Source organism: Fusarium solani (assembly GCF_023522795.1).
Source record: "Fusarium solani strain SB1 chromosome Unknown bctg00000004, whole genome shotgun sequence".
Classification (NCBI taxonomy): domain Eukaryota; kingdom Fungi; phylum Ascomycota; class Sordariomycetes; order Hypocreales; family Nectriaceae; genus Fusarium; species Fusarium solani.
The window spans coordinates 818,587-842,114 of NW_027072152.1; the positions used below are offsets into that span (position 1 = coordinate 818,587).

A 23,528-nucleotide genomic window follows, 5' to 3' on the forward strand; every position below is an offset into this window, starting at 1 on the left:
TTTTGCCTCCCGGCGGTTCTAGAGGGCCGACGGGCCACACAGTGAAAGCATGCAGTGCAGCGCGATGCACTATACTACCAAGAAGGAATGCCGAGCCTTCTGGTATTTTTCCGCAGAAAGAGTTTTTCTTTTCCACTTCTGTGGTTGTTCGAGCGTCTTCTCGGACGGGATGCCTTTCCAGATCTGACCTAGGACGCCACCAGATTCGAGGTACTGAACTGTAACGATGGATGCTATGCTCTCTCGGCACGGAGCCGGGCGTGTGTATGCGTTCCACAAGTCATGTCGGCTGTGCCATGGATGTACTGAGCTTGCTGTAAGGGCGACGACGATGAGTCCCTATAGCCCGGGCACTGGAATTCCATTCCAACCATCGAGCCATGATGGAATCATGCTACTGTCTGAGGCTTCGATCCAGAAGCAATGCCCCGCTGTATTATCTTGGAGAGAGTGGCTACTGGCTACCGACCGACCGACGAGTCTGTCGGGTCGGTCTTTGGATGTGTGTCTGTGTCTGTGTCTGCAGAGGAAGTTTGATGAAGCCGTGCATCTCTGGGCGTGGGATGGCGGGCGGGCGGGCGTGGGCGAGTGAGCAAGGGCGTGGGCGTGGACGTAAAGCGTGGAGGGCATCTCTAATGTGGGTTGTGGATGCGGGTGCTAGAGGGCTGTCGGTGCTTTGCTTGCTTGCTTTCTTGCTTGCTTGCTTGGATGCTTCCATGGATGGACGCTTGCTGGCCCGGAGGCTTGCAAAATAGTGGGTGTGGGTGGACTCTCGACTTGGAACTGGAGGCTCCTCGATTGGATCCCATGCTCCCATCTCCATGCCCCCATCCCCAACCCTGATCCTGTCGATATCGCCTTTGGTCGCCTTTTGTTTCCGTGCAGCTCCAGGCGAGGAGAAAAGTCCTGCTTTTTCATGGCTCTGACCAACAAGCGGTCTTGATTTTCCTTCTCCTCCCCTTCTCTTCTCTTCCATTACCCCCCTCTACCTAATCGAAGAAGGCATTCTCCGTTTTTGACTCTGTTCACCCTATCCCGTCGATTGTATTTCCAGTCTCTTGGGTCTCGAGACGTCCCTCTCTGTCTGCTGGGAGCCGGCCGGTGTCTCTCTTCCCCTCCCCCAAGCTTTCTTCTAGGCCGCTTCTGCCCGCCACAAACTGCTCGACATTCCCGACGACTGTCTCATCGTCTACACTCCGTTACCGTCATTGGATTGCACACTGGCTGGCTGTTCAGTACAAGTCTCACTCTTCCCTCTTAATTCTCAGCCCTCTTTTACCGCCACTCGCCAATCTTCACCGGCTCTCGAAGAGCTGGTTCCCCGCCTGTTCCCGTCTTTTCCAGCGAACCTGACCACCAGCGATCCTTCCACTGCAAGGGCTTCTTTCTCTCCCGTGTCTTCACACCCCGAAAAGCCAAAAGCCTCTTTTCCAAGCCTTTTTCCAAGCCTCGTTAGACCTCGACCGGCTTCACCGAGCTTGTCACTAGGACAGAACTGCCACGGCCTGTCTCTCCGTTCCTTGTTCCTCGCTGTTTCCGTCATTGTCGCCGCCATCGCGCTCTCTGGCGTTCTTCGCTTACGACGCCGAGAATCGCACTGCACTGTGCCGTGGTCTTTTGGACAAGTCCTCTGGTCCGAACCATCGTGTGCCGCTAAGACCAAGTCAGCGACAATCTCGCCTCCTCTCCCCGCCTTCTAGAAGGACGACAGCCCTGAAGGCCCCTATGCGAGGCTGATCACAGCACCACCCGAGCCAGGGTGCCCGCCTAACCTAACCTTAGCGACCGACCTGACCTCCCTGAGCTTGTGCTTGTGCTCGCTCGAGTTGCTTGCTTGCTTGCCCGCCGGCGCCAGTGGAGTGCTCCAGTCCAGCTTGTGCCAGCCCGCCCGCGCCAGCGCCAGCCAAGCTCTGAACGAGGTGCTCGTCTGTCGACTGCGAATCGCGCCCGCCGTCTCTCTACCTGCCTCTCTCTCTCCGTCATCCTCCCGCAACGGCCAGCTCCCTCTTCTCCTGTCGCTTCACCCCCCCGCGACAGCTGCGCCTGCGCAATCCCTCCACGTCGCCGGCAATCGTTCGTCCGGCTTCGAGACGATACATCATCATCCTACCTGCGTCTGCGCCCAGGAATGAGGTAAGTGTCCATCATACAGTACGCGCCCATCCATCCATCTATCGATCGCATCTTTTCTCCTCCACCTTTTCCAACCGGCTCCGACCCCGACTCCGCTCTCCCACCCAACGTCGCCGTCGTCCGTCGCCTGTCAACCCGGCGTCCCATCGGCTCTGGTCCACCGTCTTGCATCTGCGTGCGATTCTGTCTGCCGGCCTTTCTCTCCCTATCCCGTGTCGCCGTCGTCGTCTCAAAGTTTAGCCGCTGCACGCCCGCTTCCCACACCCCCATCGGCTTCGAGCCCACCCTCCTACATCTACTACGTCCTTCATCTTCCCCGTTTCCTCCCGCCCTCCCCGTCCGTCTCTCTTACACCATCCGTTCGCGTTCTCGACGTCGCCGCCGCTGGCCCTGTCTTGTCGCCGTCGTCGTCGCTCCTGCAACTGGCCCATCCCATCGACTGACCTTCATCATGGCTACAGCGCACATGGCCGTCAGAACTGAGACCTTCCCGCGTTCGACCTCCATCTCCCACGGCGAGTCAATGGGCGCTCGCGTTATTCCCATACCTACTCCCACGATCAAGATGTCTCCCCCGAGCACCGGCGATCCCATGGAGATAACCTCTCCGGCGCCGTCATCCAACGCCAACCAGAACTCCGACTCGGATGCCAATGGCAAATCCAACGACCGACCCAAGAACTCTCCTGCTCCAGAATCGAATAACGCCTCCAACAACAATTCCAACAATATGCCTGCGCCCCCGCCGGCTGCCGCTGCCGTGCACCAGCCCAAGATCGTGCAGACAGCCTTTATCCACAAGCTCTACAAGTGAGACCGCGCTCTCCCTAGGTTGCTGCTGTGCAACTTGCTAACTGTGCGCCAGCATGTTGGAGGACCCAAATATTCAGCATTTGATATCATGGTCTGCAAGCGCAGAGAGCTTCGTCATGTCGCCCTCTGCCGACTTTTCGAAAGTCCTATCGTACGTCGAGACACGGCCGCTGAGCCAGATTGCTGCTCTTGATGCTGACTTTGCCTCAGACAATATTTTAAACACACCAACATTTCGTCGTTCGTACGACAGCTGAATATGTACGGTTTCCATAAAGGTAAGTGCAAAAGTCAGCTTTTACCGTGCTTAGACCCATCTAACCGTCATGCAGAGCGGGACGTATTTCACACTGGAAACCCGGACACAACGCTCTGGGAATTCAAGCATGGCAATGGAAACTTTAAGCGAGGCGATCTTGTTGGCCTCCGTGAGATCAAGCGACGAGCGAGTCGACACGCCCTGGTTCATCGAGAGAGCAACTACAGCAAAGCACCGCCCTCACAACCAGGCACACCAGCAGAGCCTGTTCCTCTTCCGCAAGACAGCCCTGACGCGCGAATGCTCAACATCGAGCATTCTCTTTACGACCTGAGCGCTCGCCTACAGAGAAGCGAGGAGGCAGCGCACTACATGCATATCAAGAACCAGGCCGCCATGGAGACAGTGAACCGACTCCTCCACTTCAACCAAGAGCTATCGAGGGCCATGCTCTCCATTGTCCCTGCTGATAGCCCCGTTTCCCGTGATGGTTTGTACCCGGCGCACATTAGGGGTTTCAACTTGACTAACTTTGGCAGTGATCGCATTGCAGGGCGAAATCCAAAGACAGGCTGATATGCTCAGAACGATTGACGAGCCTCCACAGGAGCCCCCCTATGCTGGTCGACAGCAGTACTTTGCAGCCGTGGAGAATGCCCCAGTATCTCCCAGACAGCTCGCCCAGGACGATCAGAGACGAGGCCCCAACCTGACGGTTCCCCAAGCACGCGGCCAGAACTTTTATCGACCACCTGTTCCCTCCAACCTGTCGGTTAGCACTCGAAGGCCATATGGATCGATCAGCGGAAGCAGCACTACTCAGTCGTCCCCCCTGCGGACAGTACCTCCTCCTCCGCCTCCGGCTCCCCACCCTCTCTCGAATGTCGAGACCGCTCCCGGTCCCGGTAGCCTCGCACGTCGACATACCGCCGCCGACATCCGCGCCCATGGCTGGCAGCCGACACCGTCACCTTTTGGCTCTGGCGCTCCATCATCCAACTGGCCACCCTCCCCCAACCGTGTAGCCCCCGAAGACCAGCGCATCAGGGATTCGCTATCAACCTATTCGCTTCAGGCGGCGTCGCAGCCTCATTCTCACTCTCGACCGACAACACCCCCTGGTCCATTCGCAAACGGCGGTGGTGCCGGAGCAGATACGTTCGGAAGCTGGTCGTGGAACTCGGCTGGTCGCGAGAATAAGAACCTCGCCATCAAGGACCACTCAGCTCCACCGACTAGGAGGGGGAGCATGGCACACATCCTGAACCCGAGCGACACAGCCGAGAGGTCAGATGAGGATGAAGATCCTCGAGGCGATGACGACAGGAAGCGAAAACGAATGCAGTAGATCGTCGTCTGCGCAGGATTGAAGTTTCTCAGAGCTTCATCAGATTGTTTTGCAAATTTCCACGTGTGCCAGGATTATACACGGCTTTTATTTTCCGCCTGGACGCGTATTCATATCTATCTATACACATACCTTGGATTTGGAGCTCTTTTTCTGGGATACATCGTCCACGGTTTGGACACATTGGGGATCTCGAGGGCGAGAGGTGCCTGCTTTGGAGTACAGGAAACTGGATGGGCTAGAGGATTGGTCTGGGGAGGCTTTCTCGATTACCAGTGCGAAGCATGACAGCAGCAGCAGCAGCAGCAACAACCGCAGCGACGGCAGCAGCCCATGGGCAGGCGCTTTTGTTTTTATCCCATGGAGTTCTTGCACCCTCGTCTTCACGAGGAGTGTGTTTATTGTTGTAGGCTTGGGAAAGACGGCGGGTGCATTCATATTGGGAGAGTGAGTGGTGTGTTGGTGGGTGGCATGGAGGGATGGAGGGCATGGCGGTTGGATGCGCCTGAAGGGAAGGGGCTATATCATTATCATTCATGAAATTTCATCATGACATGGAAGGGGAGTCGAATGCCTTTTTGTTTTCTCTTTTGCATCTTTTATTGGATATGATGCTGCACGAGGGCGGGCGTGAGATTGGCGTGGAGTTGGGCTGGCCACTTGCTCCGAGGGAGAGTCTTGCTTACTTTACGCTGCGTATAGACTGTGTGTTGTCACAATACTATTGCGTATTTCTAGGGCCATCTCTGTGGTTCAACGAATATGTGTTTAATGATGGGTATCTTGATAACTATGTGTGTATGCCTACTTCTCTTCTGCGTCCTTGGCCTTTTGCTTCTTCTTCTTCTTGTTCTTCTTGCGCTTCTTGTTTGCACTTTCATCGCTTGGTGTGACTTGTTGCGCCTCATCCTTGACTTCGCTGTCTTTCATGCTGGCATCGCCATCGACTTCGACAATCTTCTCAACCTTTTCCGTAGATTCACCTTCTTTCTCAGGCTCTTGCTCAGTTTCAGGTTCAACCTCTCTCCTTGGCCTCTTCCTCTTTCCCAGCGCACTCCTCCCAACATCATCCTCACTCTCACTCTCCTCCACCTTTCCCTTCTTGACAATCTTTCCATCCCTCCCCAACCTCCCCCTCAACATCCTCTCCTCCTTCGTATTTCCAATTTTCTGCGCATCCTTCTTATCCGGGACGTATCCCACACCTTCATTCGGTCGCGAGCCGCGCACGAGATCGTCGTCGTTGTCGTTTTCTGGTATGGCGCGGCGCTTGGTTGTGGGAGCAGCTGGTTTGCTGAGGTTCATGGTCTTTAGGATGGAGGATTGGGAGGCGAGGAGGAGGGATATGCGGTTTGATAGGGCGGCGCGGTTTGCGGCTAGGGGAAGGGGAGGTGCTGGGTCGGGAGCCATTGTTTGTGTTTGGTGGAGAGAGATGTCGTTTTGAGTACGCTGAGAGAAGCTCCAGGTTATCGGTGGCTTTTAATTGGGCTGTATGAGAGGGCGAAATGGAGCGACGGCGCCTCAATTGAGCTTGGGAATGTCTCGCTGTCGCAAGTTGGTAATGGTGATGTTGATTTTTGGTGGAGATGCTTTTGTGACGACGGAAGAATTTCACATGCAAGAGAGCGGGTGCTTATCTTATCGACAACTGCTGGGTAAGGTGACAAGGATAAGGCTCAAAAGATGCATGGGTTTAAGTGAGTAACACCAATAAAATAGAGACATCATTGATCGATTTACCAAGTATATACCAAGGAATACATTATAATTAAGAAGAAATCTAGCGCGCGTGGTTTGGTCTATCTCATGCGCCATCTTGTAGTCATAACTCATAAACGTGAAAAGACAGCAACGCTGCCATGCTGTGCTGTGCTCCCATCTCCTTTTTTTCGTTTTTTGCACAATAAATCAAGTCGTTAATAACTGCCCGTCGTGTCTCTTAGAGTGAGAACGTATGGCAGGTCTGTAGAGTCGCGTCGCGTAGCCAGGCGGATCACCGAACCTGAGCTATTCGACGACTTGGATCGGAGGCTCGAGGTTGACGGCTGGCTCAGGGGGTAGTGACGCCGACTCATAGCAAGGCTGTTGCTGCTGGACTTTCGAGATATAGGTCCTGGCCCTGAGATTCCGCTCCTCATGCTGTTGGGGGCGGTGCGGTAGACGTTCCAAGTATTCGTGGATGGCTGTCGTCTGGCTCGTCGGGTTGAGCTGCTAATGCTAGCCACCTCTGATAGAGTCAAATTGCTGCGAGGGGTGCCAGGATCCGAAGCCATATCGTCACCGCCGGCACTAGATGGGGAAGAGGTGTCCTCATCCTCTTCTTGGCCGCCGTCAAGAATATCCGGGTCAAAAGGCTCCATCCCGCGCAAGATCTCGGCAAACAGGTGCATGAGCTCCTTAAACTGAGCATTGGAGATGGGTCTGGTAGAGAAGCGTGCGTATTCGTAATGTGTGAGAAATTTGGTAGTGTTGGCGTCCATCTCGAGTACCCCTAGTTCCGCAAGATGCACCATGTAGTCGCGTAGGCTCATGTTGGCTGTCCGTTGTAGAAGAGCCACTGCATCTGCGTCGAGCAAGGGTGGGTTCGCCTGAGATGTCGGATCGGGAGGGGCCAAGGTCAGCGCCTTGCCTTCGATGAGATTGGGGAGCTCCGAGAAGACGGTCGTGTATTCCAGGTTGGGCAAGTCGGGCGCGTTTGGTGATGCCCAGCCATAGTGCTCAATATCTCCCCAGACAGGTCGTCGGCGAGGAATCGTAACCACCAGCTCCTCCGCAGGTCCCGAAGGTCCATCGAATCCTAGCTTGACCCTCGTCTCGACAGTCTCGTCGTCGGGGATGTCGTCGGTCTGAAGTCGGGGTCGAGATTCAAATGCGATCGAAGCGCTGCGACCAAGACCCAGATGAACCACTTTGTAAACGGCGGAGCGAAGGTCGCCCTTCTCTATCGGAACCCATCCCTTCGGTATCGAGTCCAACTCGGTCTTATTGATGTAGAGGCGGGTGAAGAAGACAAAGGTGACGACGAAGATGGTGAAGACGTATGCGGCGATGAGGATCCAGATGTTGTAGAGTTGACGGTTCCTGAAGGAGCGCTGGATAGCATCGACGGGAGTAGCTATCAGCAGGCCGAGGAGTATGACATAGAGAAGAAAGTAGAGGGTGCGATATATGATGGAGGCCACAAGGCGTCGGTGAGACTGGGGAGACGCCATGGTCCATGGGGCGAGGAAACGGTAGAGTCGTAGAGGGGGACCCTATGACAGGGAAAATGACTCCAAGAAGTGAAGAGGTAAAGGAGAGGACATGGCTAATGTGATTGAGAGGCCATGAAGCGGAGAGCGGTGTCACGGCCGGTGGCTTAACGTGGAGGCTGGGTGAATCGCATGTCGACGCGCGGGCGAAAAGGCGGATTAAAGTCGTCCAATGTCAAGAGGTTGGGGGGGATTTTAGTAGATGCCAATTTTGGCAGGACCCTGGAATACAGTGTTGCTAACCGAAATAACGGTGCACGTGCACGGTCTACTCCATCCTTTCATCCCAGGCATGGGCACGTGCACACCTCATCAACTTCAACATGAATGTGAATCAATGCTCTAGATCAATTACAATGACTTCAGTCTTTCTTACAATGTTACAATGGTATCATGATACATTATGCCCGTCTCGCCCTGCCATGCATGCCCTGCCCTTCTCCTGTTTGTTTGTACATTCATTTTCTATCACCGAACCTCGGCCATCTCGTCCTTCTTTGCCGCCGCCTCCTTGGCTAGTCGCACATCAGACAGTGTCAACCTCAGGTCGTTGCTGTAAGGCTCAAACTTGGCCACCACCTCTCCCAGTCCCGTCTTGAGAGCATTCACCACCTTGTCCACCTCCGGGCTCTCCCTCTTGCTCTTGATGTCCGTCCAGTGGATGGGGAACGAGAGTCGGAAGTCTTCGAGCTTCTTGATCACCGAAGTCAACGTTCGGATGATGCTTCGGACATCTCTGTGAACGTTTCCGAACTGATCCTCCGCCAAGCTGTGCACTGAAAGTTGGCAGAGCACGTGGATAGCGTTGATGCATAGTGTAGGTTCCGCATAGGGTGTGCCAAGAACCGCAGCCGCAAACTGAGTCCGGAAGTCAATCTTGAACAAGGCAGCGATAGCATCCACCTCCATCAATTTGAGCACCCGCTGCTCAAAGTTACCCTTGATGTGCTCTGGAGCAATGAGCTCCTGCTGCTCCTTGGTCAGGACACGATCCTTTGCCTCCTTCCACGTCTTCTTTGCAATCGGGCTCAGCTTCGAGGCGGGAGAAGAGCCTGGCGACTGGGCGATCTGGCTTAATCGTTTCTCGACTTCAGTCCGTACTGCGCTCGGGGCAGGCTTGTTGTTGAAGATGGGGTCGTCCTTAAGGGGAGCGGATACGCGCTGCTTGGGCTCCGCAGCTGGCTTGGCGGGAGGCGCCGCGGGGGCCTTTCCGTACTCGTCGATACGTGTCTCGATAGACTTGACAACCTCCATGCAGATTGCGTAGACCTGCGACCACATAGGTCCATCCTGACGGTCAATGTCCTCGTAGATAGCCTTTCGACGGGCCTCAAATCCCCCAGCAATGTAGGCGAGCTCCCACATGGCAAATGCCTACTTCATGTTAGATGCGTTATTGGAATCGCAATCAGTCAACTCACCTTGATAGATAGCTTCTTGCTCTTGAGTCCATTCAGGAGACTTCCATTGGGATCCTTGGACTCGGACGTGAGAGGGTTGCCATTCTTTAGCGGTTCCTTTACCATGAATGTCGAGAAAGCAAAGTTTCCGGTGTGCCAGATGAAATGAATGAGAGACCCAGTCTGTAAGCAGCGACCGAGAAGGAAGAGGTCGCTGGGCCAAGTGGGCGGCAGCATGTTCGTCTTGGGCAGGTTGTAGAAGATGCGCAAGAACATGAGCGCCCAGCCCCAAGCAAACGATCGGAGGACGGAATAGTAGAGGAAGAATGCCACGGGTAGCGCGCTCAATGCGCCCGCAAACGAGTCGGCGAAGATGCGTGGTATCTCCTGGATGACCACCTTCAACGAGTCGGATGGGCGTTCGCCATTGCTCTTCGATAAGCCCAGCACCAGTCCATCGGTATCCTTTCTGTAGTGATTAAAAGTCTGCGTGATGGCGCAAGATGCCAGGTAGGCCATCAAGAATAGCGGCTTCTCGTTGAGCCTCGCGCGGTCTCCGCTGAAATATGTGATCCACGACAGGTTCGCGCTGGCGGGGACGGCCCAGAGGAAGACATTGCAGAAAAGCAAGCTCGAGAAGCCATACCAAAAGAGGGTCTCGTATGTCTCAAGTCGAAGGAGGGTGGTGCGCAGAGTCTGGAAGCCGGAACCGGTGGTTCGCAGACCAACGTGGTAGTTGGCGATTCGGAGGACGAGGATCGCGAGGCCACACGTGAAAAGAAAGGCGGTTCGTACGCCAGCAGGTCCAAGAGGGAACCAGCCCCAGAGATCTACAATCAGTCGATTAGCGAGACGCAGATAGAAGCTCAAGAGCTCAACTCACAAGAGCTCCAGCTGTCCAACAACAGAGCCTGGATATAGGACACAACAAGCAGAACCGTCGCTGTCGAAGAGAATCGCCTGTGCAAGGCGGGCTGGAGGAAATCCTTGTAAGGCGCTTTTCTAACCGTGGTGGCCGCCATCTTCGCAGCGCATCGCCGGGGGCACAAAGAGAGCTCGGGGGTGTTTTGCGAGGTTGTCGAAGATGCTTGAGTTGCGCTACCTGGAATAAGCCCAAGTAAATAAAAATATCCAGGCCAGCAACGGGCGCCAGGTCCAGGTCCAAGCTGCCATTATCGTCACGTGAAGATAGCGAGGCAGGTCCAGCCCCGCTCTGGTTGGTTGGATGATCCGCCTGCCCAATTACGTATGTTGCAGCTGGAACAGAGCCACCCTCGGCAAGGCAGCAGGTGACTTGATTTGACGAAGCAACGGAAACGGCGAACTGTTTGCGCATTCAGAATCTCGTCTTTTTTATCTTTAAATCGATCCATTCCTTCAAACGCGAAATCGGGACGGCCAGAATTCACAGCCATGTCGTTTGATCTCGAGTCCGGCCGGGGCGGCGGCTACACCGACGACCCAGCCTTCAAGGAACTTCAATACAATCTCAAGAGCAAGCTGCAGTCGCTTCTCAACAGTAACCGAAAGCTCGCCAACGATGTCAACGTTCTGGGCACCAAGAAGGATACTCCGCGCCTGCGGGAGCGGGTTCACAACAGCATGGAGAAGACGAGGGAGATGTGCCGCGAGATTGGCGAGGGCGTCAAGAGACTTCAGACCTGGGATGACCTGACAGTGCGTATCGCAAACCGGCTTTGTGTGGTCGCATGCTAACCCCTCACTAGAAGCAACAAAAGTACGAGCAGACAAAGGTCTCGAGCGATTTCCAGGCCGCCCTCCAAGAGTTCCAGGGCCTGCAGCGACGAGCCCTCGAGAAGGAGCGCGCATCCGTCACCGCCGCCCGCGCCGCGCAAGAGGCCGAGCCCGGCCAAGCCGGTGCGCCGTCCGATACCCAGCTGGAGCAGCTACAGCAACAGCAGCAGATTTCGCAACTTGCGCAGCAGGACGAGGTTGACTTCCAGGAGGCCCTTATCATTGAGCGCGAGGAGGAGATCCGCAATATCGAGCAGGGTGTCGGCGACCTGAACGTGCTCTTCCGACAGGTCGCGCAGATCGTCAATGAGCAGGGCGAGCAGCTTGGATCCATTGCGGATAACGTGGAGAATATCCGCGACGATACGCGACAGGCTGACGTCGAGAACCGACAAGCCGCGCGTTATCAGAAGGCAGCTCGCAACAAGAGCTGCTGCCTGCTGCTGATCCTGGCAGTTATCATGACGATTGTTATTCTGGCCATTGTCCTTGACTAGATATTAGAGCTCAGCGTGCGATTATTATGGGTGGCTCTTTTTATCTTGACGGCGTCTATCGGAGTTTTCTGGGGATACACAAGTTTTAAGAGTATAGTACATGTTCGTAGGTACAGAAGAGGGATTAATCAAGATACTTTTTGTTCTTTCAACTGAGTAATCAAGAAGGTGGTTGTTTCGGACCCCTTAGAAACGGTAAACTTGCTTGCTTGGGCATCTCAGATTTGAACTTGGGCTCCTTTCTGGGGACCAGACGATTTAGGATTATCTCGTTGATGCCTGTGAGGGCAAACGAGGAACCCCAGTAGAGGAAGATGGCGCTCGGTAGATCCGCAAAGAGAAGCGGAAAGGTTGGCATCAGAAGCAACATCCTGCCCAGAAGCTTCTGTATTCTTGGCGTGGTGTCGACCTTTTTGCTGTCCGGCAAGTTTATGGTCAACAGAGATTGCAGCTGCTCTTTAGACATCTTGCCCCAAGTGTTCCATACCAAGATGCCCGAGCAAATGATGGGGAGCCCAAAGTAGGGATCCATGCTGCTGAGATCATTGAACCAGAGGCAGCCCCCGTTGACCAATGACTCGTCAAACATGCTGCTCGCAGCACCTACACCTGCAGTCACCGAGTCCGGACTGCCCAGCCCGACCGAGTTGCTGATCCAGCCCACCGGCGCACCGCACTTCCTCCGTAGTGCCTCGGAGATGGTGAGAAAGGGGACGATGCTGAGCATTGGTGTCATGGCCTTCCAGCGTTGGGTGCCCCAGTTCTTGTAGATTCTGCGCCGCGACTTTTCAATCAGGCCTGCGGTGCGGACGCGCTGAATGGGTTCAGAAACGTGCTTCTGCTCTTGCCTGACAGTCTTGGCATGACGAGCCGCCCAGGCCATGATCAAAGGTTGCAGTTCGGCCCTCTTCTGCCGGAGGCGGGCCGTGTAGAGTTGCAGAGGGAAACGCAGTGTGGCGTTGACGCCAATGGCTAGCAGTGGAATGGCGACATACCAAGGCATGCCGGCGTTGACGTGGACCCAGCTGAAGGCATCAGCAGTCATGCGAATAGTGTCGCCGACCGTGGACGCAAGGTGAAAGCTCCTGCGGCCGGCGCATGGTGTTGAGGCCGGACGTCGAGTGGTACTGATTGGGAGGAAGGGCCTGGCGTGAGGCGATAGGACATGCGCTGTCCGTCTAACGAGCGACATTTTCAACCATTCCCGCGTGGTGGCGAGAGCAATTGAGTCTCTGGGCACAGGATTGGAGCCGTTTCTTGGTGAATGAGATGTTGCATGAGATGAGGCTTGACCTTTGGAGGTTGCAGAGGTTGTGGCGCACAGCCAATCAGAGTGAACCTGGTCATCAGACAGTCTATAAAACTGGGGCTCGAGAGTTGAAGTCTCCCAAAGCCGACAAAACTGGTCTTGATCACATTTCTACAAAAGGGTTGTCACATATGATCGATCCGATTGTGTAGTAATATGCTAGAGCGTGGGTTGGGCTTTTGTCGGAAATATCGAGCTTAGTTTGAGTTTGAAACCGATCGAAACGCCCTGGGCCTGGACTATACTCGAGTGACACATGTAAGACCTTTACTCTGCCTGTCGTTTGCTTGTATTTGTAAGAGGCTCAAGACGATAGGTGCCTATTATGAGGACAAATAGCCAGGCAACCTGGAAGGTAATTTGCCTGTTGTGACTTTCAGTAGTCTTGTTGCTATTGCTAGCTCGTCGAGTTGCGGAACGTCCACCTAATGAGAAAAGACGACGAAGACAGGAGGAACTTGAGCTGTGCTAAAGGTTACCCAGTTGCAGTACTCGTGGAACTTGGACCTCGAGTGTGTCACATCGAGGTTGCGCACAGGCACCATTATCGTAGTATTGCGGTCTATGAGAAACTGCCTCTGAACTCAAAAAGGTCAAGTGTGATGAGACATGATTCCCCTAGGCCACGGATCACACCCTGTGCTTTGGAGGAGTTTCGACGATTTTAGCGATGGGCCATCGACACATTGTGCAAGAGAGAACAGAGACTGGAGGACTCCCGCTCTGTTGTGATGTTGGGAATTATGAGAGGAGAACTACTACACTTATGACCAGTGCCATCAATCACTTGAGATGCATCCACAAGCTCACATGACTCGAGAATACACCCTTCAAAGTCGCATCGTCATCCTATCCGATCTTCCCTTTTACCCCGTGGTCAACGGCGAGCACTGACACCCGGCGTTCCCACACCGCTAGACTCCGCCCGTGGTCGGATCCAGTGACCAGGGTCAGGAGCCTCATAGCGGGGGCTTGCCCATCTTCAGCGTGTAGGACCCCTGTAGCTCGTCCAGCTGCAGCGGGCAAGCTACCTGGAGCTAGGCTAGAGCTTCCCCCGCCACGGGGGCTATTATTTTTGGTGCGACGTCACCCCATCCGTTCTCCTTTGTCGTGGCTTCTTCATGGTGTTTCCTTGCTGCAGGACTTGTCAACGTCTCCAGCCTCGCACTCCCAATACTTTACGATATCATCGATAGCCATAACCGACAACTGCTGCGGAACATCGACTATCCCGAATGTCCGACGACTCGTTTGCGGCGCCCGCGGACAGCCCGCCTATTCCATCGACCCCCGATAGCTCCAACGAGAAGATGTCGGTTGTCTCGGGGTGGGTGACCCTGTTCCTCTTGATCGCCATACCTTTGCTTGGCAATGCACTACGAAACTTCCTCGGATGGACACTACGAAAGCGAACAGAGGGTCGTCGTGCCCACCTCCTGGCGCTCATGACGGAGGAGGACAAGGCAGCCCGCGCGAACGATCCCCAAGGCAGCTCCGAAACGAAGCTCGTATTCGACGTCGACGACGACCTCAAGATCACACTGGACAAGCAGAAGGACTGGGACGGTGTTGTTGGCTTCTTCCATCCTTTCTGGTAGGTTTATATCTGGAGGAAATGTCCGGGCTTGGCTAATGCTTCGCAAGCAATGCCGGAGGCGGCGGGGAACGAGTCCTATGGGCTGCTATTCGGGCGACGCAAGATCGATGGCCAAAGGCAAAGTGTGTCGTCTACACCGGTGATCACGACGTTACAAAGGATGCTATTCTGTCTCGGGTCAAGGTGAGCTAGCCCTCAACCTTGGGGTGAGACGTGCTTACACGGTGACAGCACAGGTTCAACATTGAGCTTCATGCTCCCACTATTACTTTCCTCTACCTTTCCAAGAGAGACTGGGTGCTCGCCTCTTCGTGGCCGCACTTTACTCTCCTGGGCCAGTCCATTGGCTCCATCATCCTCGCCTGGGACGCTTTCTCGCTGCTTGTCCCTGACGTCTTTGTCGACACCATGGGCTACGCATTTGCCCTCGGCCTTTGCAAGTTCCTCTTCCCCAAGGTTCCTACGGGAGCGTACGTACACTACCCAACAATCTCGACCGACATGCTTGAGTCTCTGGACCCCAATTCGGCCGTGGGAACACAGGGCGTCAACGCTGGTAAAGGCGTTGGAGCGCAGGGTTTCGCGAAGAAGACTTACTGGAAGCTATTCGCCGTGCTTTACTCATGGGTTGGCTCAACTGTGGACATCGTAATGACCAATTCAACGTGGACTCAGGGGCACATTCAGAGTCTATGGGGCCCATACCGCACAGGAAAGAGCAAGAAGGATCCAATCGTGGTGGTCTACCCCCCTACCGCTGTGCGAGAGATGGAACAAGAAGTCGAGGTATCAGAGGAGAGTGAGAAACGACGAGAAAAGGCCATTGTCTACCTGGCACAGTTCCGACCCGAGAAGAACCATCAACTCATTATGCAGTCCTTTGCCACCTTCCTCAAGAGAAAGAGCGAAGCATCCAAGGGTGCGCGTCTGATCCTCATTGGAAGCGTAAGAGACGACCACGACTCGAAGCGTGTATACCAGCTACGCATCCTTGCCAACGAGCTGGGTATCAAGAACAGCGTCGAGTTCCACCTTGATGCCTCGTGGTCGGAGATCCTCGAGTGGCTGCGGAAGGCCTATATTGGCGTTAACGGCATGTGGAACGAGCACTTTGGTATTGGCGTCGTCGAGTATCAGGCTGCTGGGCTTATTTCTGTCGTTCACGATAGTGCTGGGCCCAAGTTTGACATCGTCGTGCCAATCGACGGCGAACCAACTGGTAAGTAGCTCGACTTATATATAATGTTGAATTGACAACTAACTTTCGCAGGCTTCCACGCTACGACAGAACAGGAGTTTGCGGATGGTTACGAAAAGGCCCTGTCACTGCCTGATCCATTGGCAGTCCGCCTCAGGGCACGCGAGTCGGCAAAGAGGTTTACTGAAGAGGAGTTTGCCAAGAAGTGGACGGTTCAGATGGCGCGGTTGGTGACGCTTTCGAGGTAGAGCGTGAGGCGAAAGTAAAGTTGCATGATAGACCAAAGGATACCCCCTTTTTACAAACAGTTTACTACTGGAAGTCGTATATAGAGTAGAGAATACAGCGCGGAGCTGACAGCGAATGCTTGTGTGATGCAACACCAAATCATGGCCAAGCATATGCTACGTGAATGGTCTATCTATTGATTTACAAGGTGAAGCCTCCGCTATTCTTCTGCCTCGATTCGGCTGCAACATCAAACACGCCGTCTGTATCTCTTGTGAGGGCCTGCACCGCACTCAGCCCCTCCTCGACCCAGGTAATGTTGTGACCCTTGGCCCTCAGCCCGGGAACCTCCCAGCGACTGAACCTGTTCTCGAGGAGGAGTTGGTTAGGCAGCAACTGATTGTGCATCCTGGGCTCGCGGACGGCGTCCTTGACGGTCCACGACGGCGAGGTGAGGATGCGCCAGGCGACTTGGGTCGTGGACGAGATGATGCGGGAGCCGCCTGCGGCTCCGAGGACGGCTACTAGAGTACCATCTTTGAGGGAGACGATTATGGGTGTGCACGAGGATAGGGGGCGCTTGTTTGGGCGGATAAAGTTCTCCTCAGCTGGGGCAAAGCCGAACTCGTTGGGGATGCCAGGGATCGAGAAGTCGTTCATCTCGTTGTTTCTAGTAGGTGAGTTTGGCGAAGTTAGGGGTACATCTAGGCAAGACTTACAGGATGACGCCGGTGAGGTTGTCCATGAGGAGCGATCCAAAGATGAGGTTGACGGTCGTGGTCAGGGACACAGCCATGCCATCCGCATCCGCCGTGACAATGTGAGAGGTTCCATGACCATTAGACGAGTAGATCCTCGAGGGGTCATATTTCTCAATGTCCTGTGTAGTCAAGGGGTCGATACGGCTGCGAATCTTCTCAGCCGTCGTCGCGTTGAGCATCTCTTCCTCAAAAACGGGCACATCGTCAACGAAGTCGGGATCTCCTAACCGCAGCCGAGCCCCGTACGCAAACTTCATGGCCTCGATGTATCTGTGCAGTGTAAGGTTTCCGTCCTGACTCTGATCCTCGTATCCGTCCATGGTGTTTAGGATGTTAAGGGAGACGGCGCCGCCGGCGGGGGAGCTGATGCCGTAGACGTCGTAGCCCTTGTATTCGGTATGCAGGACTTTTCGGGAGATGACCTTGTAGTTTGCGAGGTCCTCGAGTGTCATTGTGCCGTTAGACTCTTGAATGGTCTTTATCATGCTCTCGGCTGGGTGTGTTAGGAGTGTACGGTGTCTGGACTCGTGGGCTTACCGATGGGGCCGGTGTAGAATGCTTCAGAACCATGATCGGCAATGGCTTGAAGAGTACTACGAAACTTAGTAATGTCAATTTATAGGCGGGATTTAGCCCTACCGCGCATATCGAGGTCTTGTGATAGTGTCTCCCTCTCGGAGAAGTTGACCTGCATACCATCAGCGCGGGTTGCAGTTCAGGGGTAGAGTAACGAACCATCTCGAGTGAAATCCTCGGCCCATGAAGGGTCTTCCACGAGAAAGTTGTACTTTCCAGTGGACAATTTGGACACAAATTTGTTCATGTCGCCATTTACTAGTTATGGAGTTAGTCGACACTCACAGCGGTCAACCTGGCTCTTACCTCTGAAACCATCATTGGCTACCTTGATAGCCCCTTGCATGACGGTCTTCCATGGGAGTTTCTGCCGACTTAGTTTAGCGAGCAAAGATGAAAAGAGACCTGCTTGATACTTACACCGTATTTCTTGTGAGCGTATTCCAACCCCGGACCTCACCAGGTACACCAACAGACAAGCCTCCGTGAATGCTCCCCTCGGTATTCCCCTGGTACATGTTCTCGTGGGCTGCGGCTGGAGCTGACTCGCGAAAGTCGATGGCTTCATAGTTGCCCTTTTCATCCCGCACGAGCATGAATCCACCTCCGCCAATGCCCGAGTGATACATGCCAATGACGCCGACACAAAAGGTCGTTCCGACCATGGCATCAACAGCATTTCCCTAGAATTGTTAGCAAATGGAAACGAGCATAAAGTGTTGTTTGTAGACTTACACCGCGAGCGAGCAGATCCCTTCCTATGTAGCTACATTCCCGAGCCTCGGACGCCACGGCGCCTTTGGTACCACCTTCTGAACGAAACAGGTACTCCTCATTGACGGGACTGGCCGCCAACAGTCCATGTTGAGCAAAGAGCAGGCATAAACGCCTCACGCCGAATACACGCCCTGGGCAAGGGTTAGTAAGTGTGCAACATTGAAAGGATGTTGTGAAACTTGCCCATTTGTAAGTGCTTGGTGCTTATCTACAAGGGTCACTGCGCCAAGATAAACATTCCAGAACTTTGAACAAAGACGGGGAAAAAGTCAAAGTCCAATGAGTTGAAGGTGAAGCAAAAGGGAGATATCGCGAATTTTTAAAATGCACAAGCAAAGGAAGCGTTGACGTGATGAGACCCCGGGTCCGATCTCCGGCCAGGGCGGGTTGGGACGGACGCGGTTCACCCCCCGGTAGTTGCAAGCGGCCTCGTGAGTCGCATCACCTGCCATTCCGGGGACCAATCAGCGGGGCGGCGGTGATAGGAGCCGACCGAGTCATGAGCCGGAAAACGTTGCTTATTGAAGGCATAGAAGTTACAGGTTACGCAGTGCGTTGTTGATGTGAGCGCGTGAGGACATTGCTGATGAGAAAAGTTGTGTTGTACAGTATAAGCCTATTTGGTATGTGTTAGTATGGGACCCTGGGGTGGTCAAATGGCTTCTTTTTCTATTGTACAGATTGTCAGACGACGAGGGTAGATGTAGGTATGTGTAATGCATGAAAGAAGTATAAGCAACTCGTCATGTGAAGAACCAAGGTGAAGTGTCTTGTAAGTAGTCAAGTACAACGTCTATCTCAAGTAATATTCTCAAGACAAGAGATAGATCAAAGACGAGTTATTATCGTTGTTGGATACAATCCCTGTCCTGGTTTCGGAGGAGGATAGAAACTCCGACCAATGACAGCCGTTCATGTCATCAGCCAATCAGACAAAGCCTAAAACGCAGCCCAAGGACCCCAAAATCTCAAAGTGGGGCACCTGCAAGAACCTTTCCTCTGTCTCATTCTAGACTCAAAAGAAATCTTGTAAAACTTCAAAAAGGTGTGAGCAATCGCAAAATCAGAAATCGCTCCTCTCAACACTCCAGAAATATCCTTGGGTCGTCCATGAGACGACTAAGGCTTCTGCCACTCGTCTCTCTCACAAGAAGAGCGCGCCCTCACAATCTCCGCCCATTCGCAGCCATGGCGACCGCCCAGGCAGAGGCAGCAGCACCCGCCGTGCTCAACGGCCACTCACAAAGCAACGGCCACACAGAAAAGCCCTTTAACAAGAGGCCCAACCAGCAGAACAATCGACAGTGGAAGCAGAAAAAGACAAAGCGGGAGAGGAACATCACTGAGGGGTCGTCTGAGGAAGTCCTCAAGTATGACGTCGAGGCTCTGCTCAAGATGAGGGCGGTTGAGTATGGAGAGGGGACTGAGAATGGGGTCGAGGTTCTTCCGGAGGAGGGCACCGAGACAGAGGTTGAGGTTCTGGAGCTGTCGTCTACGGGAGAGGGCTTGGCTATGAGACCTGGCTCGAATCAGGTCTACGTTGTGCCCTTCACTGTACCCGGCGACCTGGCGAGGGTCAAGGTTTTCCGCCATGTGCGCCGCGACAACCAGACCATGGCCGATTTTATCTCCGTCGTCAAGCCCTCTCCTCTGCGCGATGATGCCCGCATCAGCTGCAAGTACTTTGCCTCGTGCGGCGGCTGCCAGTTCCAGATGCTCGACTACGCGGAGCAGCTCCGCCTCAAGAGACGCGTCCTCGAGAAGGCCTACCAGAACTTTTCCAACCTCGATCCTGCTGTCGTGCCTACTGTTCAAGACACAATGGGAAGCCCTCTGCAGTATGGATATCGCACCAAGTTGACGCCGCACTTTGACGGACCCCCTGGATTCCGTCCCAGCAAGAGGGGAAGAACCCCCGCGTCCCCTTTGAGAGCTGTCCTGATATTGGATTCATGCAAAAGGGCCGTCGAAAGGTGTTGGATATCGAGGATTGCCCTATCGGCACCAGTGCTGTTCGTCTAGGTATGGCTAGGGAGAGAGAACGCATGCAGAGCGAGTTCAAGGACTATAAGCGTGGTGCCACCCTCCTCCTGCGAGAAAACACACAACGTCTGCCAAAGGATAGCCAAGATATACCCTCCGAACTACCCCCTCACACCGTCCGCGTTGACAACGAAGACACGGTTGATATCAAATCCTGCATCACCGACTCCAAGGCCACCACCACTGAGTACATCGGCCCCTATACCTTCACCAACCCCGCCGGCTCCTTCTTCCAGAACAATAACTCCATCCTCCCATCTTTCACCACCTACGTCCGCGATCGCATCCTGCCCCCTACCGGCTCCGGAATGGAGATCAAGTACCTCATCGACGCCTACTCGGGCTCTGGCCTCTTCACCATCACCTTGTCATCCCTTTTCCAGCACTCTATTGGTATCGACATTGCTGCCGACTCGATCGCCTACGCAAGCCGCAACGCCGCCCTCAACGGCCTCAACGAGGACCGCTGCAAGTTCATTGCCGCCGACGCAGGCGAGCTCTTCAAGAGCGTCACGTACAACCGCGATGAGACCGTCGTCGTGCTCGACCCCCCACGCAAGGGCTGCGACGCCGACTTCCTGGGCCAGCTGCGCAAGTTTGGTCCCCGCCGTGTGCTCTACGTCAGCTGCAACGTGCACACGCAGGCCAGAGACGTAGGCGTCTTGGTCCGCGGCGAGGGCGAGGGTGAGAGGTACGAGATTGAGAGTCTGAGGGGCTTTGACTTTTTCCCTCAAACGGGACATGTCGAGGGCGTTGCTATTCTCAACAGGGTTGATACCAAGGCATGAAATGGTTAAAAATAGGGACACGGCGCTTTAAAAAGGGGGAAATTTGATAGATTTTTTTCATTGCGACACTTGTAATCATTGTCCTCGTAAAAAGAACCGCTGCATTATCTCGTGCGTGACAAACAAATTGCCAACTCATGGCCAGCATATATATGCACCACTACCTCATGTTCATGACTTGTCCCCCAGCAGAGCCTTGAGGGCCTGCACCGTCACCTCGAGAACCTCGGGTCTCCGGCTCTTCTTAAGGCACTCCTTGAGGACCTCGACACCGTCCTCATCCTTGATCTTTTGCCGTGCCAGCTCACCGACCTCGCCCTCGGCCGTCACCAGGTTAAGGACCACAAACACGCCGCGGTACCGGATGTTCTCGTCGTCGTCGACGCACATGGACAGGACAACCTTGATGCCGCGCTCTCTGTTGATGATGCCGCGGATGACCCCCTCGAAGGATGTGAGCGAGGCCAGGGCGCCGCCAGCCGCACTACGGGTCCCGGCGTCTTCGGCGTCTGCGAGGGCGAGGAGGATGTGAAGGCGGTTTCGGGCCTTGGCGGTCTCCTCGGCATACAGAGCGATGGCTTCAGGCGCCTGAACGAGGTTGCAGACGAGCTCGACGGCTGCCTTGGAGACAAGGGCGTTGGATGAGAGCATCTGCTCCTCAATCTGGAACCACGCAGTCGCAATGATGCTGCGTCTCGTATCTTCATCGTCCATAGAGGCTAGGTTAGTCAGTGCCATGAGAGCCTCGAAGGAGGGGAGAAGGTCTCTCGTCTCGGCAGCTGGGTCAGGAGGGACGATAGACACGAGGGGCCGGATTGCAGCGCTGATGGGGTTTGATCGGTTGCCGCCAAAGACGAGGGCAGGGTTTGTGCTGATGAGAATCCGGGCAAGGGCCTGCGCAGCGAGACGTCGGGCTGGTGCCTCAGTCTGGGGAAGCGTCATCCACGCTGTGAGCAGGAGCTTGACGGCACCCTGCTGGGCGAGCTGGCCGCGAAGAGTCCTGGTGACAGACAACGCAAAGATGATGGAGATGACCAGCGATAGAGAGGCTGGAGAACCATTCTTGCTGTGAGTGACGAGCACAGGCGTGATACCGGCATCAAACACCAGCTTACACCGCTTCGCGACATGCTCGTCGTCGTTCAAGGGGTCCGGCCCGCCGAGTTTCCCAGCAGCGTTGGCGTACGCTTTGAGCTGGTTCATCTTCTTTTCCTCCTCGGTGAGATTGGGGAGGTACTTTGTGAGATTGACAAAGATGCTCAGGGCTCCGTAGGTAGTCGGAGAACGCGGCTGTGCCTCGCTGAGAGTCTTGACGAGCTTCTGAAGTAGCTCAGGGTTGCTCACAATCGACTCCTTCACCTTGGGTTGAAGAGACGCATAGGCTAGACCTTCGATGGAGTGCTTTCTTCCGTGATCTTCATCCCGCAGGATCATCTTGGTGAACATGCCAGAGAGGTCCTCAATACTAGTGACGGCTGGCTCAATCCTCGATTGGCTAGCCTCGCCGGGGGCGGGCTTCGCGGGAACTGCCTTGAATTCTGAGTTAGTTAGTCGTGAACAAAGCACCGCACGCATATCTCTCTCACCCTCAGCTTGGCCAGGATGACGGCGGCCAGGTACTGGACCTGCTCCGAGTGCCGCCTCATGGTGATGGAGCCGCCGTCGCTCTGGAGATTGGGGTCGGCGTTGGTGCTGCGGACGATCTCGCTGAGGTCCTGGTCGACAATCTCCTCAAGCCACTCGATGCAGTACTTGTTGATGGCCTCGCGGCAGAGCGAGTTCATGCACGCGGCGTTGAGCATCTCCAGACAGGCCGTCTCGACCTTGCGGCTCTTCCACTTGCGTCGCATCAGAGTGCCCAGGCTGGGGAGGAAGTCTTCGTTAAGGAAGAGCTCTGCGGTGAGATCCGGGACGATGGGGAAAGTGGCGGCTGCGACGCAAAAGGCGACAATGTAGTCGTCGTAGGTGCCTCTCCGAACGCGGTCAAAGAAAAAGGTCGATAGCTTCTTGGAGCCGTCGTCGCCGGCAGCCTTGAGGTAGGCTGACGTTGAAAGAGTGGCGTGCCCACGGACTATCTCAGGCTGTCGCATATCGAGATAGCACAAAACCGTGTCAACGCAGTCGCCGTCGATGACCTTGCAGATAGTCTCATGGGACTTGTCCTTCTGGCGGGTCTCATAGTCGTCGTTGAGGAGCTTGGTTAGCTCGTCGAGGTCACGGCACGTCTCATTGTCCTCCTGGCCACCCTCCATCAAGCGCGCAAAGACGATGAGGGTCTGGTCCTCCAGAGAAGGAGCTGGAGGCTCCTGCTTGGCTGGTTCAGCCATGAGAAAAAGAAAAAAATCCTCAGATATTATCAAATAGATGATGTGAGATAGTCGGGTTGGACGATCGTCCAGGTTTTGAAAGGAAAACAATGGAAAAGCTCGAGGCCCAAAACAGGAGCCCGTGATGTAAATCGATAACGCCCCTCATCCCAACTCATCAATCAGCCGGTCCTGTGAGACCACTAGAAGCGCTAGAACCTTGCTTTTTCCTAGTGGCCGCAAACCCCCCAACCACGACCACTGATAAGCCCATGCTCCCCCCGCTGCTTTGGGAGCTTCATCACGTGTTTTGGCGTCTATGGGCGCTGCACTAGGGGGATTGCTCCAGGGGCTTATTGGTGCTCGCAGCCGCGTCCCATTCGTGATGCTCCCACACCCTGCTCCTGCGGATGACGTCCAGCGAACGACTAGATTTTTTTCTCTTTTACCCTTTCAATCCCTGCAGCCGTGACAAGAAATTCTTGGGCT

At 54.7% G+C, this 23,528-nt stretch overlaps 11 protein-coding genes across 11 annotated transcripts; 4 read left to right on the plus strand and 7 right to left on the minus strand.

Annotated features, from left to right (window-relative positions):
- Positions 1-454: 454 nt before the first annotated feature.
- On the minus strand, positions 455-976 carry MRS44_007330 (uncharacterized protein; the record flags this gene model as incomplete). Its single annotated transcript, XM_065620491.1, has 1 exon — positions 455-976. One exon carries the CDS (start codon positions 974-976, stop codon positions 455-457), a length of 522 nt encoding a protein of 173 aa, XP_065476563.1.
- Positions 977-2,584: 1,608 nt separating this feature from the next.
- Positions 2,585-4,553, plus strand: MRS44_007331 (uncharacterized protein; the record flags this gene model as incomplete). The annotated part of the gene is made up of 5 exons (XM_065620492.1): positions 2,585-2,943; positions 2,999-3,097; positions 3,157-3,224; positions 3,279-3,695; positions 3,745-4,553. 5 exons carry the CDS (start codon positions 2,585-2,587, stop codon positions 4,551-4,553), a joined length of 1,752 nt encoding a protein of 583 aa, XP_065476564.1.
- An 804-nt stretch (positions 4,554-5,357) lies between these two features.
- On the minus strand, positions 5,358-5,963 carry MRS44_007332 (uncharacterized protein; the record flags this gene model as incomplete). The annotated part of the gene is made up of 1 exon (XM_046277001.2): positions 5,358-5,963. One exon carries the CDS (start codon positions 5,961-5,963, stop codon positions 5,358-5,360), a length of 606 nt encoding a protein of 201 aa, XP_046129135.2.
- A 506-nt stretch (positions 5,964-6,469) lies between these two features.
- Positions 6,470-7,765, minus strand: MRS44_007333 (uncharacterized protein; the record flags this gene model as incomplete). The annotated part of the gene is made up of 1 exon (XM_046277000.2): positions 6,470-7,765. One exon carries the CDS (start codon positions 7,763-7,765, stop codon positions 6,470-6,472), a length of 1,296 nt encoding a protein of 431 aa, XP_046129134.1.
- A 507-nt stretch (positions 7,766-8,272) lies between these two features.
- Positions 8,273-10,226, minus strand: MRS44_007334 (uncharacterized protein; the record flags this gene model as incomplete). The annotated part of the gene is made up of 3 exons (XM_046276999.2): positions 8,273-9,178; positions 9,226-10,034; positions 10,088-10,226. 3 exons carry the CDS (start codon positions 10,224-10,226, stop codon positions 8,273-8,275), a joined length of 1,854 nt encoding a protein of 617 aa, XP_046129133.1.
- A 391-nt stretch (positions 10,227-10,617) lies between these two features.
- MRS44_007335 (uncharacterized protein) lies at positions 10,618-11,456 on the plus strand (the record flags this gene model as incomplete). Its single annotated transcript, XM_046281049.2, has 2 exons — positions 10,618-10,881; positions 10,932-11,456. The coding sequence occupies 2 exons, from the start codon at positions 10,618-10,620 to the stop codon at positions 11,454-11,456; spliced, it is 789 nt and encodes a 262-aa protein (XP_046129132.1).
- A 160-nt stretch (positions 11,457-11,616) lies between these two features.
- On the minus strand, positions 11,617-12,648 carry MRS44_007336 (uncharacterized protein; the record flags this gene model as incomplete). The annotated part of the gene is made up of 1 exon (XM_046281058.2): positions 11,617-12,648. The coding sequence occupies one exon, from the start codon at positions 12,646-12,648 to the stop codon at positions 11,617-11,619; it is 1,032 nt and encodes a 343-aa protein (XP_046129131.2).
- Positions 12,649-14,000: 1,352 nt separating this feature from the next.
- Positions 14,001-15,808, plus strand: MRS44_007337 (uncharacterized protein; the record flags this gene model as incomplete). The annotated part of the gene is made up of 4 exons (XM_046271236.2): positions 14,001-14,359; positions 14,410-14,545; positions 14,594-15,581; positions 15,633-15,808. The coding sequence occupies 4 exons, from the start codon at positions 14,001-14,003 to the stop codon at positions 15,806-15,808; spliced, it is 1,659 nt and encodes a 552-aa protein (XP_046129130.2).
- A 181-nt stretch (positions 15,809-15,989) lies between these two features.
- MRS44_007338 (uncharacterized protein) lies at positions 15,990-18,483 on the minus strand (the record flags this gene model as incomplete). The annotated part of the gene is made up of 9 exons (XM_065620493.1): positions 15,990-16,458; positions 16,508-17,042; positions 17,087-17,142; positions 17,189-17,237; positions 17,285-17,383; positions 17,432-17,492; positions 17,581-17,808; positions 17,861-18,033; positions 18,450-18,483. The coding sequence occupies 9 exons, from the start codon at positions 18,481-18,483 to the stop codon at positions 15,990-15,992; spliced, it is 1,704 nt and encodes a 567-aa protein (XP_065476565.1).
- A 607-nt stretch (positions 18,484-19,090) lies between these two features.
- On the plus strand, positions 19,091-20,733 carry MRS44_007339 (uncharacterized protein; the record flags this gene model as incomplete). The annotated part of the gene is made up of 2 exons (XM_065620494.1): positions 19,091-19,702; positions 19,801-20,733. 2 exons carry the CDS (start codon positions 19,091-19,093, stop codon positions 20,731-20,733), a joined length of 1,545 nt encoding a protein of 514 aa, XP_065476566.1.
- Positions 20,734-20,904: 171 nt separating this feature from the next.
- On the minus strand, positions 20,905-23,060 carry MRS44_007340 (uncharacterized protein; the record flags this gene model as incomplete). Its single annotated transcript, XM_046276997.2, has 2 exons — positions 20,905-22,263; positions 22,320-23,060. 2 exons carry the CDS (start codon positions 23,058-23,060, stop codon positions 20,905-20,907), a joined length of 2,100 nt encoding a protein of 699 aa, XP_046129127.1.
- Positions 23,061-23,528: the final 468 nt, after the last annotated feature.